General features: G+C 45.7%; 1 protein-coding gene across 3 annotated transcripts in view; it reads right to left on the minus strand.

Annotated features, from left to right (window-relative positions):
* Nucleotides 1-301: 301 nt before the first annotated feature.
* The window catches only part of AGPAT5 (1-acylglycerol-3-phosphate O-acyltransferase 5), a 126,972-nt gene continuing 111,173 nt past the window's right edge, over nucleotides 302-16,100 (minus strand). For all 3 annotated transcript variants that reach the window (XM_050950931.1, XM_050950933.1, XM_050950930.1), the window contains 2 exons: nucleotides 2,134-2,257; nucleotides 302-646 (listed from right to left, as the gene is read on the minus strand). In XM_050950931.1, the coding sequence (XP_050806888.1) occupies nucleotides 421-646; nucleotides 2,134-2,257 (350 nt within the window). In that variant the 3' untranslated portion in view covers nucleotides 302-420. The remainder of the gene's footprint in view (nucleotides 647-2,133; nucleotides 2,258-16,100) is intronic.

Here is a 16,100-nt window from a genome sequence, read left to right on the forward strand (position 1 = left end):
AAAACTAAACATGACTACTAGTACTAGTAATAGTAGTAGTAGTAGAAGAAGAAGAAGAATACATATATCCCCTAAATTAATGTTAGTAAATACATTCACTGGTCCACTTAAGTTATGTATCTATAAAGACATACTTCTACTAATCTTCAGTAGATACAGATAGATGTTATTCATGGGGAAAGCAGTGTGTAATAAAACTCAGTTTATCTGTCATTTTTACAGCAAAATCAGTAGCAAATTTGTAAAACTAAGTACATTTTCCCCAGACCAACCACACAGAGGTATAAGTCACAAATTCGAATTTATCCAATGTTCAATCAATAAGGCTTTATTTACTTTTCTTTTATAAATTCAGGAAAAATTTTGGTGCAATGTGCAAGACAAGAGAGCACATTTCTCTCATTGGAGACTAGCATCTACTTATGCTTTAACACTAACCCATAGGTAGCCAATTAAAGTCCCATATATCCATGTTTTTACATAAAGTTTCCTTCCAGATTCTGTCAGAAGCATACTAGCAGTCAGGCCACCTAAAAACAGCAAGGATGGTAAAGTTTTCTTGAGACTTAGTTTGGAATGAACACATTTCCCTGGGAACTTGTTTCTTCTTTTAGAATCCTTTGCATCATAAAACTCTATTAGTAACCTGTGAGAGACAAATTCATGTATTAGTTCATGTTTAAAGCAGTTTTCTTTCATCTAATAATTTTATATCTTATCCTCTATTACCTATCAAATACTTATTTAGCAGTGCGTATAGCAACAGTTTTGTAACAGACAACATGCTATAGGTATATTGACAATCAAACTTATGCTCTGTACCTGGGTGCTCAAACTTAATCCCTTAAAACAATACAAATGATTTTTCCTGTCATACAATTCTTATCAATGTATATTATTGTGTCCACATTTATATTTACTCAGCACCTAGCAAAACAAGTCCCCGATCCTGTAAAATAATATTAATTAAAAAATATTTTATTGTCAATAATTCATAACAAAAGCAACTCTGTGAACAAAAGAAAAAGTGTCTGCATGTAACAAAACAGGGAAGATAATGAAGTCTCAGGAGACTCAAAGGGTTTTGGAAATAAACACGAACATTTTATTCTTACATGGTGAAGTCAAAATGTCTACAGTGGATATTGGTTTATTGGCTCAGGAACAAAACCAGTTTCCTTCTACTGTTTTTTAGAGAGTAATATTGTAGCATGCAACTAAATTCTGAAAATACTGAATGTTTCATACCCCTAAAATGCACATGCCAAGCAGTCATGTATCTAGGTAGGAAGGATGATCTAGTGAACAGGGCACTGAACTGGGACTAGAGACCTCCAGTCAGTTCCTGACTCCACACACTTCCTGGGTAACCCTGCAGAAGTCACTTCTTCTGCCTGTGACTCAGTTCTGTATCTGCACAATAGGGATAACAGGACTTTCCTACCTCACAGGAGTGTGGTGAAGAGAAAATTTATTAATGGTTGTGAGATGCTCAAATACTATGGCGATGAGGACCATATATATATATGCCTAGATCTATAGTTGCCTTCCACATGGGCTCGATCAAATTTATCTATTCATTGACCTCAATGAAGTTACACCAGGGACAATTATAGCCTTGTGAGTTTGAAATGGTATATATCCCTACAGAACCCATTGAGTCACACGTGGCAGCCTTTCACTTATAGGATGTATGCAAGTGTACAGAAGGTTAGGAGCTCACTAGATGAATTATTTATCACTTATTTATATCTAGGAGCAGCTGCCAACTGAGGAAACTCTGGCAGGCCAGTTCCTACTGAACTATGCTGCATGGGAACAAGAGAGAGCTGGAGGGGAATCTGAGCTGATGCGGAGGCACAGACCTCCGTAAATATGCCAGACCCTCATGTGGATCCACTGTGTGCGCGCCCCCATAGGACATTCCAATGTGGGAAACACCATCTACCCCCATCAATGGAACAATTTGGGGGAAACTGACCCCTACCATGGGGTTCTTAGCAGAGTGGGTGATCTGGTCCATGGAAATGTTTAGGAGGTCTAAGACTGTTTATTGTGTTAATACTAAAAATAAGTTATTTTGAAGCATATCAAATCTTAAATCTCAGCTGTGACATGACTATCGCTACTCACTTATCCTTTATTTCAAAGCGTTCATGAAGCCATCTTCTCATATACATCTGTTCTTCTGGAATATCTTTCAGTTCAATCCGATCAAGGTAAATATGAACTTTTGGGCATTCCTTACACAGAAACTCTAAAAAACAAACAAAAAAAAAACCCACAACCAAGTCTTGTAAGTAATTTTTACATGGTAGAAAAAACATTCTCCAAATAAATACAATATAATAAAGATAGATATAGAGCAAAATGTCTAAGTGACTTTGGAACCTAAGTACCATTTTCAAAAGTAACTAGGGGAATTTAGGCTTCTAAGTGACCCAGGTGCTTCTGAAAATTTTATCCATTATCTTATCCAGTGTGGAAAACCCTCCAACAATCCATCAACCCAATTGTACAACATGGAGAAAGTTCCGTCCAGATCCCAGTAGCAATCAGCTGATGTTCTGTAATGTGAGATTTGATTACCTCTGTTTCAGCCTAGTTTATTATATGTTATTGGTCATAAAATTATCCAGCCTATCATTTTTAGATTTTGGTTTAAATTGTTTAAGATCCAATGCCCATTTCTTGTCCCTTTTAAAATCAGAAGTTACAGATTTTTTTTTTAAAATAGCTCCTAGCTTGAAATATTGTATAACAAAATTCAAACTACTGTAAACTTCCCTGGACATCTCTAAGAGGATGTGGTTTAGAATCGAAATAACAGATAAATTAAGTGTGTAATAACTAAAAATCAAATGCTGTCCTCAAAACATACACTTCTTCGGTCTTCCATTAGTTGCCAATAGTCACTGGGTTTGACTGGGATTACATTCTTTTACATTGTATAATGCTACTTGATTTCAATATCAAGTTATTCCTGATAGAACAGTGTAAAGTGAGTGAAAATTCCAACCTATTCTTAGTTGGAATGGACTGTGTAGGATTGATAGTATCTTTTACTCCCAGATCAGGTATTTCATTTACTTAACGTACACTGAATGAAAACACTTCAATAAGATTCTGGGGAAATAGCCTGATTGGCTTCTTATGCATCCTAAATCAATAAGTTACAGCCTAATGTCAGAACAGAGTAATCATAGTTTGTTAAAGGAAAGTGAACTACACAGGACTTGGGTATTTTTTTCCTTTAATTAACTTCGCTGTCTGAGATATATAAAGGACTCTTTTATACTGGCATGACCCGAGACAAGTTATAGGTGATGCCAGTTGTAGGTGATGTTAGTTGTAGGCGGTGAATCTTGGCTTCTCTGTGTTCTTGACAGAGAATTGGGTATACTTATGTTTTACACTGTTTGATAATCAATATCATCTCAATGATAGTAAACTTGTTTTAAAATATAGTCACCTGCTTAGGAGACAGATCCTCAGATACTTCTTTACTTTTCTGTTTTTACAGAGAGCATTATATTGCTTGATTGTTGCTTCATCTCATATTTATGCTTAAAGCAGTTCACTACGTAAATACAAAGCCAATTACGAACAGAACTCTTCCTAGTGGAAGCTGGTACCTCAGCTAAAATGTTTAAATTGTTGGATACTAATGGATCTTACATCCCTGTATTGGATTTTTTGCTGATATCACTTTGTGTCCACGAATAATGGTGAAAAAGACGGTTACTTACCTTTGTAACTGTTGTTCTTCGAGATGTGTTGCTCATATCCATTCCAGTTAGGTGTGTGCGCCGCGCGTGCACATTCGTCGGAAAACTTTTACCCTAGCAACTCGGTGGGCCGGCAGGTCGCCCCCTAGAGTGGCGCCATCATGGCGCTTGATATATATCCCTGCCGGCCCACCCGCTCCTCAGTTCCTTCTTGCCGGCTACTCCGACAGTGGGGAAGGAGGGCGGGTGTGGAATGGATATGAGCAACACATCTCGAAGAACAACAGTTACAAAGGTAAGTAACCGTCTTTTCTTCTTCGAGTGATTGCTCATATCCATTCCAGTTAGGTGAATCCCAAGCCTTATGTAGGCGGTGGGGTCGGAGTGAAATGTGGCAGAATGAAAACTGCTGAGCCAGAGGCTACAGCATCTCCTGACTGTTGAACCAGGGCATACTGCGAAGCAAAGGTATGGACCGAGGACCAATGGAGCTGCGCGACAGATCTCGTGGGTAGGAACACGAGCCAGCAAGGCGGCAGATGAAGCCTGAGCCCTGGTAAACTGCACGATGATGTGGCTTGGGGAAAATATGAGCCAAATCATAACAAGTTCGGAAGTCTGCCATCACCCGAGATGTGATCCTCTGAGAGGAAAACAAGCAAGCCCTCCCTTTGGCCCGCTACCGTGACAGAGCTGGGGCACCTTACGAAATGGTTCTGGCAGCGCAATATAAATGCGAGCACTCCACAGATGTCCAAGGAGTGCAATGGTTGTGCCCATTGCGTTGAGCTGTGGGTAACGTGAAAGGCCGAAACCACCTTAGGGAGGAAAGCCGGGTGCAGTCATAACTGCACCTTGTCTTTGTGAAACCTAGTGTACGGCGGAACCCTCGTAAGAGCTCTGAGCTCGGAGACCCTTCTGGCCGATGTAACAGCTACGAGGAAAGTTTGTCGTCCAAGACGGGTATATGAGAGGGCCAGTCGTGAACGGCTCGACTGGGGGAGACATAAGTCTGATTAAAACTAGGTTGAGGTCCCAGGTTGGGGCTGGCGGCGCACCCGAGGGTGCAAGCTCTCCAAGCCCTTGAGGGATCTCGAACCCATAGAGCATGAGAACACGGAACGTCCACCTTAGCCTGGCTGGAAGGTAGAGATGGTTGCTGAGTGTATCCTCAGCGATGATACTGCCAGGACCTGCCGCTGAAGGCCAGAGGTAGGCCAAATAGAGGGGGTCGAGACCTCAGCAGGAGCAAGATCGAGCGTATTGCAGCTGTAGAAGAAATGCTTCCACCTGGCCCGGTACGTTGACCAGGTGGAAGGCTTCCTGTCACCCCGGCTCAGTTACGCAGCGGCCACACCGTGAGGCGAAGAGGCTGCAGGTCCGAGTGACGAAGCCTGTTGTTGCCCTGAGTGATGAGGTCTGGGTGGGGTGGCAGGGTAATTGGGTCTGTTATTGACAGGCCGAGCAACGTGGTATATCAGTGCTGCCTGGACCACTCTGGAGTGATCATGATGATGCGCGCTCTGCCCCTGCGGAGTTTGAGCAGGACCTAATGAACCAGTGGGAACAGTGGGAAGGCATAATGGAGTTGGCCTTTCCACGGCATCAGGAATGCGCCCAAGACCGATCCTGAGGAGAGACCTTGGAAGGAGCAGAACATCTGGCATTTTCTGCTCTCTCGGTGAGCGAACAGGTCTATGTGAGGAAACATCTCCGCTTCTGGACAGCAGAACGCCTCACATGGGGCAGAGTGATCACTCGTAAGACAGGAAAGACCTGCTGAGTCCAAGCGCCAAGACGTTCCGAACGCCTGGGAGAAGGGACGTCACCAGCTCCATCGAGTAGGCCATGCAAAAGTCCCGGAAATGGATGGCCTCCTGACAAAAAAGTGGGGGGGAGGACCATGTCCCTCCCTGGATACTTATGAAGCACATGGCCGCTGTGTTGGCTGTAAACACCGAGATACAACGGCCTCGCAGCTGCCGCTGGAACCCCTGGTACGCCAGGCGGACTACTCTCATTTTTGGGGCATTGAAGTGGAATGCCAGCTCCCGAGAAGACCAAAGGCCTTAAGCTCGGAGGTGACCGTGAGCACTTGAGCAGAGAGATGATGCGTCCGTCGTCAGGGGCAGTGAGGGCTGGGGCGGAGGAAACCGCCTCCCTGCCCACACCAGGGAGGGAGTTAGCCACCACTCTAGGGAGCCTAAGGTGCTCGAGGGAACGGTGACTACCATGACCATTGGCTCCCTGTCCGGGTGGTACGCCGAGGTGAGTCGGACTTGGAAAGGACGGAGGCGGAGCTTGGCATGTTTGGTTACCAACTTGCGGGCAACCATGGACCCAGGAGACTGAGACAAGTACGAGCCGAGGTCGTTGGGAAAGCCTGCAGACCTCAGATGATTGTTGCCATCGCCTAAAACCGCAGTTGTGATAAGCAGGCTCCGGCTAGGTAGGAGACCAAGATAGCTCCTAGGAAGTCCAACCTCTGCGTGGGAACCAGAGTGGATTGCTCTATAGTGATCATCAGGCCTCGACCTGTGAATAAGACCGTGACGATGCCCACGCACTGAGTGGTTTGTGTCTCAGAGTCTCCTCGGATAAGCGAATCGTCCAGATACGGAAAAAACGCATATCCGACATCAGCGAAGGTAGGCGGCGACTATGGCCGTAAACCAGAAGTACTGACAGTCAGCTAGAAGGCGGAGGTATCTCCTGTGCGGAGGGAAGATGGCGTAGCGAAAGTACGCGTCCTTCATATCCAGGGCGGCATAGTAGCCCCCAGGAGGCAAGGATGGAATAATGGTTCCCAGGGATACCGTGCAGAACTTCAACCTTATCCTAAACCGGTTGAGTCCGTGCAGGACTAGGAAGGTCTGAGACCTGCGTTCGAGTGGGGAACTAGGGCATAACGGGAGTAAAACCCCTTGCCCCTTTCGTCCATCGGCGTCTGCACCTCTTGTACGAGGAATTGCTCGTGAGAGGGGTCCCTGAACGGGGACAGGGCTGGAATAAATTAGAGGTGGTATCTATGCTCCACCGTGCGCAGGATCTAGCGATCTGAAATTAACTAGGGCCACGCCAGGAGAAAGCGGGATTGGGATCCCGGTCTGTGACTGGTACACCGCCCTCAGGCGCACCTTGGAAGGTTCGTCTGCGACCGCCTTGGCCTCGCCGTTTGCCAAAGTCCTGTCTCTGGCTAGGCACAGAGTATGGCGGGTGGGGGCAGAAAGGCCTGCGTTTGGTCGCTGGCAAATGCATGCTGAGAGAGCGCATTAGGACCCTATCGTCCATTAGGCTTGGCAGCCTGGGGCTGTCTTTGCCGCGAAAGGCCTTTACCACAAAGGGTAAATCCTGAATGGCATACTGCAGCTCCGGCCGGAGGTTTAAAACCTGGAGCCATGAGATGCACCTCATGGCGACACCAAAGGCCAGAGTCCTGGCTGGAGAGTCTGCTGCATCGAACGAGGCCTGGAGGGATGCTCTGGGTACCTTTTTCTTTTCCCCCGTCCTCCAAGACGGCAGCGAACTCTTGGCCAGTTTCGGGGCTGGCGCCCGCTGGCCATCATATCAGAATCGTGGTCCTGAGCATAAGATCTGCGCATGTGGGATGACACGCATGCGTGTCCGGATGGCCATGGAGGTACTAAAAGAAGGCACAGGCAGAGTCTCTGACTCTATCGGACCTTGCCCAACTCGGCACGGGGAGCCGGCACCGGGATGCGTACCGGTACCTGGAACGAGATCCAGACCCGCAACCAGAATGGTGCCTGGAGGTCGACCGAGATCTCGAGGCTCGGGGAGAGGCTACAGGAGTCAAGGTACCTGTCGCGGTGCCGGGAGTCGGAACGGTGCCGATAGCGGGTCGGCGAATGGGATACCGACCGGTGCAGCGAGTGCGACTAGTACCGATGAGGAAAACAGCACCGGGACTGCAAGTGGTGTCGGGCGTGCCGACAGGATCTGGAGTGTCTGCGGGACCGTGATCATGAACGGTGCCGCTCTGCTGTGCTGACAGAGGATGGTCACATGAAGAGACTGTATTACCCGCACCGGCGGTGCCGGGGTCAGGCAGCATCGACTCTGTCATGGCAATGAGATCCCTCGCCGTTGGTAATGCCTCCAGCATGGAGGGAACAGCAGGCTCAACCACAGTGCATACTGGGGAGCTGTCAGGCACCGGATTCGAAGGCCCTCATGGGACCGGGATCGACGGTACCGAGGTCGTCAGAGCTTCGGTGGGCGTCGGTGCCGGGCGATCCGAGTTAGATGAGCTGTGTGGCTGCGGTGCCGTCGGCACGGAAGCAGCAGGAGCAATAAGCTCAACCACGGCGCGCGCCGGGGAGCCGTCAGGCACCGGATTCCACGGCCCTTGTGGGACTGGAATCGACGGTGCCGACGTTGTCGGTGCCTCAGAGGTGTCGGTGCCGGGCAATCCGACTTAGACGAGCTGGCTGCGGCGCCGTTGGCACGGAAGCAGCAGGAGCAGTAGCTCAACCACGGCGCGTGCCGGGGAGCCGTCAGGCACCGGATTCTACGGCCTTTATGGGACCGGGATCGACGGTGCCGACGTCGTCGGTGTCGCAGCAAGTGTCGGTGCGGGGCGATCCGACTGAGACGAGCTCTCTGGCTGCGGTGCCGTTGGCACGGAAGCAGCAGGAGCAATAGCTCAACCACGGCGCGTGCCGGGGAGCCGTCAGGCACCGGATTCTACAGCCCTTGTGGGACCGGGATCGACGGTGCCGACGTCGTCGGTGCCGCAGCAGGTGCTGGTGCCAGGCGATCCGACTAGACGAGCTCTCTGGCTGCGGTGCTGTTGGCACGGAAGCAGCAGGAGCAGAAGCTCAACCACGGCGCGTGCCGGGGAGCCGTCAGGCACCGGATTCTACGGCCCTTGTGGGACCGGGATCGACGGTGCCGACGTCGTCGGTGCCGCAGCAGGTGTTGGTGCCGGGCCATCCGACTTAGGCGAGCTCTCTGGCTGCGATGCAGGTGGCACGGAAGCAGCAGGAGCAGGGGGCTCTACCACGGCGTGTGCCGGGGAGCCGTCAGGCACCAGCAGGAATTGTAGGCTCTCTCAACCTCGGAGGAAGGGAGCGGTGCCGAGTCGACTTCGGTGCCGGCGACGGCCGGTGCCGAAAGGCCTTGGCAGTACCGGCGGAGTCCGGTGCCGAGGAGGCGCTTCTGCCAGCCGCTTGATCATCGCTCGGTGCCCAAGGTGGAGGGGTAAGTGAAAGTCCCGCTCCTTTTTGTTCTCGGCTTAAAAGCCTTGCAAATGGGGTACTTAGCTGTCAAGTGATTCCCTGAGGCACTTCAAACAGGAGTCGTGTGGATCTCCCTTCGGCATCGGCTTCTGGCAGGCCGAGCCCATTTTAAAACCCGGTGAGCCGTGCATGGGCTCCGGCACCGGGTTCATGGAAGGGGCTACTTCCTGAACCCCGCTAACAATTATCAATCTAACTATGTTAGCAGAGAAAAAACGTATAACTATACAAATATATATATAAAGGAATTATAACTGTATAACTATATACGAGAACTACGAGTAGCTAGGGAAGTGGAGGTCAGCTAAGCCGCGCTCCACTGTTCCAACGACCGACACGGGCGGTAAGAAGGAACTGAGGAGCGGGTGGGCCGGCAGGGATATATATCAAGCGCCATGATGGCGCCACTCTAGGGGGCGACCTGCCGGCCCACCGAGTTGCTAGGGTAAAAGTTTTCCGACGAATGTGCACGCGCGGCGCACACACCTAACTGGAATGGATATGAGCAATCACTCGAAGAAGAATTGTAAGTTTAAAAGGTAGTAACCATGGTGTCCCACCAACAGAAACCCTTAACATACCTTTTCATCCTGATGCTGCAGTACCTCAACATTTGGACAATGTTAAAGTTGAAAAGGGTCCAAAAATGCCTTTATATATTATAGACAGACGACAGATGGAAAACTGATGGCCACGGTGCATATAATAAGTGGCTGTAATTTTACTTTGTGAACAGTGTAACCATGCAAGATAGGGGGTATGTTGAGGTATAGTTAAAACTTGAGCAAAGAGTCAGAGACATATGCACCACATCATAGCCTGTCAAAGCTGAAACCCATCCTTGCACAACCACACCAGTATCTATTATGTGGTGCCATGCTGCAAAAGCTATATTTGCCAGATCTTAGTATTCCCTGACTGTGATGGGTTGGATCACAGAAACCCCCTGGGAGCTACCAACTGATGTGCCAAGACTACCTCTGCTCCTGTTTTCCCTTTCAACTCAGGACTCCAGCACCCTGTGTTGCTGAGCCAGACACTTCCGTCTGCTCCAACAAAGACCCAGAGTCTGAATTCCTTGCCCCAAAGCTCCAGGTTTACCTGAAAACAGCTCACAGAAGTGTGTTTGTCTTTAGCACTCAGATGCCCAACTCCCAATGGTGTCTAAACCCAAATAAATTTGTTTTACCCTGTATAAAGCTTATGCAGGGTAAACTCATAAATTGTTCGCCCTCTATAACACTGATAGAGAGATATGCACAGTTGTTTGCTCCCCCAGGTATTAATACATACTCTAAGTTAATTAATAAGTAAAAAGTGATTGTATTAAATACAGAAAGTAGGATTTAAGTGGTTCCAAGTAGTAACAGACAGAACAAAGTAAGTCACCAAGCAAAATAAAATAAAACGCACAAATCTATGTCTAATCAAACTGAAAACAGATAATCTCACCCTCAGAAATGCTTCAGCAAGTTTTTTCTCAGACTGGACACCTTCCAGGCCTGGGCACAATTCATTCCCCTGGTACAGCTCTTGTCCCAGCTTAGGTGGTAGCTAGGGGATTCTTCATGATGGCCCTCCTCCTTTTGTTCTCTTCCACCCCTTTATATATCTTTTGCATAAGGCGGGAATCCTTTTGTCTCTCTCTCAGTTCCCATCCCCTCCTTCTCAATGGAAAGATGCCAAGTTAAAGATGGATTCCAGTTCAGGTGACATGATCACATGTCACTGCAAGACTTCGTTACCCACTTGCCAGCACACACATATACAGGAAGACTTACAGGTAAAACACAGTCATTTGCAGACAATGGTCCTAGTTAATGGGAGTCATCAAGATTCCAAACCACCATTAATGGCCACACTTTACATAATTACAATAGGCCCTCAGAGTTATATTTCATATTTATAGTTTCAGATACAAGAGTGGTACATTTATACAGACAGGATGATCACATTCAGTAGATTATAAGCTTTGTAATGATACCTTACAAGAGACCTTTTGCATGAAGCATATCTCAGTTACATTATATTAAATTTTTATAAAACCATGTAGACTGCACAACGTCACATTGACTTTTTTTCCCCCCCTAAAGGTGAGGATGGAGAGGGTGGACAATGAAACCGCACATGACATCTTGATATGGGAATATGTGATACAGGACAAAATGTTTAGAAGGTGGCAAAGACTGTCTCTTTAGAGGAAAACAGTTTCTAAGTATTTCAATTTTCACACATTTAAGATTCTGAAATACTTTAACAAAACAAATGAGAGATCCATATATTAGATTCTAATCCTGAAACTAATGGAGTGGGGATTCCTAAGAGTGCACAATTCATATTTTAAAACCAAAGGGGATTTATCTGTGTCTTAATAAATGCTAATAACTAACTTTCATTAGGACATAACACTTCCTATGGGCAAGGGAGAGAAGCCTTAAACATGGAACTTTCTAAAATATGTAAAAATGGATTATAGAAACAAATGATTGGAATGGTCAGATCAAAACAAATGGTCATATCAAGTCTTTTTTCTACTTGATTTAGGCAGCATTCTACCAGATATACCAGAATTTCTCAATCTCAGATCCCCAGACCCCTGGGAGACCCCGAGGGTACTCCAGGGGGGTCTGTGGTCCCCGCTGAGCAACTCTTCCCCATCCCTCTATCTCCCGGGGTCTACTGAAGCCAAACCGGGAGATTTTAGGTGCTAAACATCCGGCAGTGCAGTGGGGCTAAGGCAGGCTTCCTACCTGCCCTGGCTCTGCGCTGCTCCTGGAAGTGGCCAATACATTCCTGTGGACTCTGGGGATGGGGGGGCACCAGGGGGTCTCTGCACACTGCCCCCTCCCCGAGAACCGACTCCGCAGCTCCCATTGGTTGGGAACTGCAGCCAATGGGAGCTGCGGGGGTGGTGCCTGCAGGTGGGGGCAGCGCGCAGAGACCTCCATGTCCCCCCACCTAGGAGCTGCTACCAGAGATATGTGCTGGTCATTTTCCAGAGCTGCCCTAGGTAAGTGCCACCTGGCCAGAGCCCGCACCCTGAACCCCCTGCTGTACCCCTGCCCCAGTCCTGAGCCTGCACCACATCCCACACCCAAACTATCTCCCAGAGCTCACACCCTGCACCTACTTCCACATCCAAACTCCCTCACAGAGCCCACCCCCTCCATCCCCTCTCACATCCCAATTCCCTCAAGAGCCTGCAACCCACACCCCCTGCTGCACCCCAATTTCCTACCCCATTCTGGTGAAAGTGAGTGAGTGTCATAAACAGATAGTTAAGGGTTAATGTCTCTTTTACCTGTAAAGGGTTAACAAACAGGGAACCAAACACCTGACTAGGGGACCAATCAGGAGACAAGATACTTTCAAATCTTGGTGGAGGGAAGCCTTTATTTGTGTTTTTTGGGTTTGGTTTTGTTCTTTCTGGGTCCTGGAAGGGACTAGAGGTGCAACCAGGTTTCTTGCCAATCTCCCTGCTACAGTCCCTTATATATTCAAAATAGTGAGTATTTAGTAAGAAAGGCGGGTTATAGTCTTTTGATTGTTTTCTGTATTTGCAAATGTGTATTTGGCTGGAAGTATTTTAAATTGTATTTCTGCTGGAGGAGGCTTTTTCTCCAGTTTCTATAAGCTGAAAGACCCTGTAACTTTTACCATCTAAATTGCAGAGATAACTTTTACTTTTTTCTCTCTTTTTATTAAAAGTTTTGCTTTTTAAGACCTGTTTGATTTTTTCCCCTTGTTGAGGCTCAAGGGAATTGAGTCTGTACTTAACAGGGAAGGAGAAGGGAGGGGGAGAGAAGGGGGGGAACCACCCTGATTTCTCTGTGTTGTGATTCAAGGAGTTTGAATCACGGTGATCTCCTAGTGTTCCCAAGGCGGGAAAGATCTGGGAGGAAGAAAGGAGAAGGGGAGGGAAATGGTTTATTCCCCTGTGTTGTAAGACTCAAGGAATTTGGGTCTTGGGGTCCTCAGGGAAGGTTTTTGGGGGGAACCAGAGTGCCCCAAAACACTATATATTTTTGGGTGGTGGCAGTGTATCAGATCTAAGCTGGTAATTAAGCTTAGAGGAATTCATGCTGGGTACCCCAATTTTTTTGGGCTCTAAGGTTCAAATTAGGGAAATATACTATGACAGTGAGGGGGGGAAGAGTGAGTGATGGAGGGAGGAGGGATGTAGTGAGAGGGGGTGGGAAGAGCTGGGGTGGGGGGGGTGTGGCCTCAGCAGGGGGGATGGCAGGTCTCCCAAAAATTTTACATCAAAATGCGGGCCCTTGCATTGCTAATATTTGAGAACCACTGCTATATACAAATGTATCCATTTACCTTTAAAAATATTAAAAATATTGTTCTGGAGAATAGTGGAACGTTTACAGTGTACATTTATCATTTGAAGTTTTATTTTATGAATTTATTCTATAAAAGAACAAACAACTCTTCCCTGACATTTATTTATACATAATTAAGTAAAAACAAACAAAACCCCAACCAGTCTTAAACAGCATTCCAAAACCATTGATAACAGCCATATGGCACTTTTACAACTATTATCAAACTCTGCAGAAGAATATTAATTAGCTCCCAATGTCAGAAGCAAACAGAAAAAAAAAAGGTTTCTGCAGTTTTATCCATACAGCTAAACAAAGAAAGATTTGATTCCTCATGATTCGCTGCTTGAAAACAATGCGATTTTTTAATCAAACCTAAAAAGAAACTGTTCTTTTGTGGCAAAGAAATTCCATATATCTGAGCACTGATGCTGGCTCTCCACAGCAAGTGCCAATGCATGTGTACCCTTATTTCCTCCTCTAGCTTTTCTGCACAGCGTAAGTTTAGCTCACCTAAATCAAAGTCCTAAACCTTTCTACCCCCATCAAGGTTTCCTCACTATGCAAACCTAATCCCTTTACTCATAGCTGCACCAAACTCACCCTTGCAGCTGGATGGCCAGATTGGCCTGCATCCAAGGCTGCTGTGCTACTTTCTTATCTGTCGCTACAAGTGTTAAAAGATCCTTTTCCTCCCCACCCCAATCCCCTTGCTCTCAGCCCCAGGACCATTTTTAAACTGCCCTCCAGTACAGCTATACAAAATGCTCAAATGCAAACAATCATGCCAGCTATTTGAGCTATTTTTAATAGGCAATTCATTTTAGCATTTAATGTGACTAATCCATTTTTTTATTTTTTAGACATACAATGTCACTGCAACCACTTAAGTACACCAGTGGATAAGAACAATTTATTGAGCTGCCGCTTTTGAGAAGAAACAGATGGATTTTATCACTATAACCTCCAGAAATTTGTGGTAGTCCCATGACCTCTAATTTCACATCAGTTTAAATCCCAAAAGGCTTTTGTAATTAAGCTAAGAAACCTTATTGTAGCAATTTATTAAGCACAAATTTAATTCAACTTTAGAGCTGTCGGCCCTAAAAAGCAACATTTGACAGGCTTTGCAAATCTCGGATCTCACCGGAATGTGTTACAATAAACAGGAGGAATAAACAAGTCTGAACTTCTCTGCAAAAGATACAACATAACTGAGAATCATGCACTGTATCAAACTTTTGATTAGGGACAACTTTGTTATGATCATAAATCAAGAACCAAGAATAGTACATGTTAAATGAACATTAATAATTCACATGGGACCAAAGTGGACTGACTCTCATATGGGTGATAACTTGCTAATAAAAGCTTTCAGACTTACAAAATGAGTTAGCAGCAGCTTAAGATCTAAAAGCATAAAACTTTTATAATGATACTAATGACCAAAGCAAGAGGAAGGAAAATATGGCAATTTACAATGTTTTAAGGGCAAGAATGTTAAATCCATTAGTACACAGTGAAATTCCAAGCCCACTATACAAGAGAGAATTCATGGTAACATAGCACAGAAAGTTATAATGTATTATTTGGATTCTTAAAAACATCACTGATTGTCCCTTGGAGATTATCAGATCCCAAATGTATTTCAGTCTCAAACAAATATCTAGTCAATGGTATTTCCCTAGCTAGTTCCAGTAAATTCCACCACTTTTTATATATTAATACCATATTTTCAAAATAGATTAACATTTTCAGTCTTCTGTATCGAGGAAGGCAAAGATGAGTCCATAAAAGATGAACTGCAAAGCAAATACCAAACAAATACAAAAACACTATTTATATAAATATAAAACTTCCACTGAATGATGTATATGAAAAGCCTCAAACTCTTCTCTCTCCAGAAATTAGTTTTTTGTGGAATCATACTGTCACAGATGGATTCCAAATAACTGTGTTTATTCACTGTACAAATATACACATCCTAGCTATCTATGTACACTACTGCTGTGACTGGGTTCTGGTGGCTTCTGCAATAGAAGACAGAGACCTGTAGTGGGTCACCCAAACTATTTAAAGAAATATTACCCAATTTCTATACACTATATAGTCTTCCTCCCTTTGCATGAAAGGACATACAAAATATTATAAATGTATTACTTTATAAACTACTAATATAAATGCTACAAATTAAGTTTGAGAGGTGGTTAAAGACTTCTTTCTAAATAATGTATCATAGGTATAGCAAGAGTTTCTGAAAGTGCCTGCACTTTCTGGTATAGCAGCATCAATAGCATCTTCCTGCTCTGAAGCATTAGGGTCATTTGTAGAAGAAACAGGGACACGAGGCTCACTGGCACTATCACAAGTCACTGTCTGTAGCTGTACTGAAGGCTCAGTATTTTCAACAGGCATCACAGGTATAGAATATCTTGTTGAACTTCTGCTCAAAAACTGGTTTGTGTGTCTTTTCCACTACATATTTGGTGCTACTTCTACCCAATAAGACGGGACTCATCTGTGATGTAATCACACTAGGATTTCATGAATTCTTGGAAATTGCTAAGATTTTTTCCTCCTGCATGAAGATGTGCACCTGGACTATTTGTGGCCAGTGGATCACACTGTTTCTTTCAAATGTCCTTCTGTAGGTCAGGTTTTAACAAGTCTAGGTGAGATTTTAGATTATGACCCATAAACGTGGTTGGCCCCTGATTTGTAGTAGCATGTACTGAATTCCTATAGGTCAATGGAAAACCTACAAACCTGTTTGCAAGCTA

This window comes from Gopherus flavomarginatus, chromosome 4 (genome assembly GCF_025201925.1).
Source record: "Gopherus flavomarginatus isolate rGopFla2 chromosome 4, rGopFla2.mat.asm, whole genome shotgun sequence".
NCBI lineage: Eukaryota > Metazoa > Chordata > Testudines > Testudinidae > Gopherus > Gopherus flavomarginatus.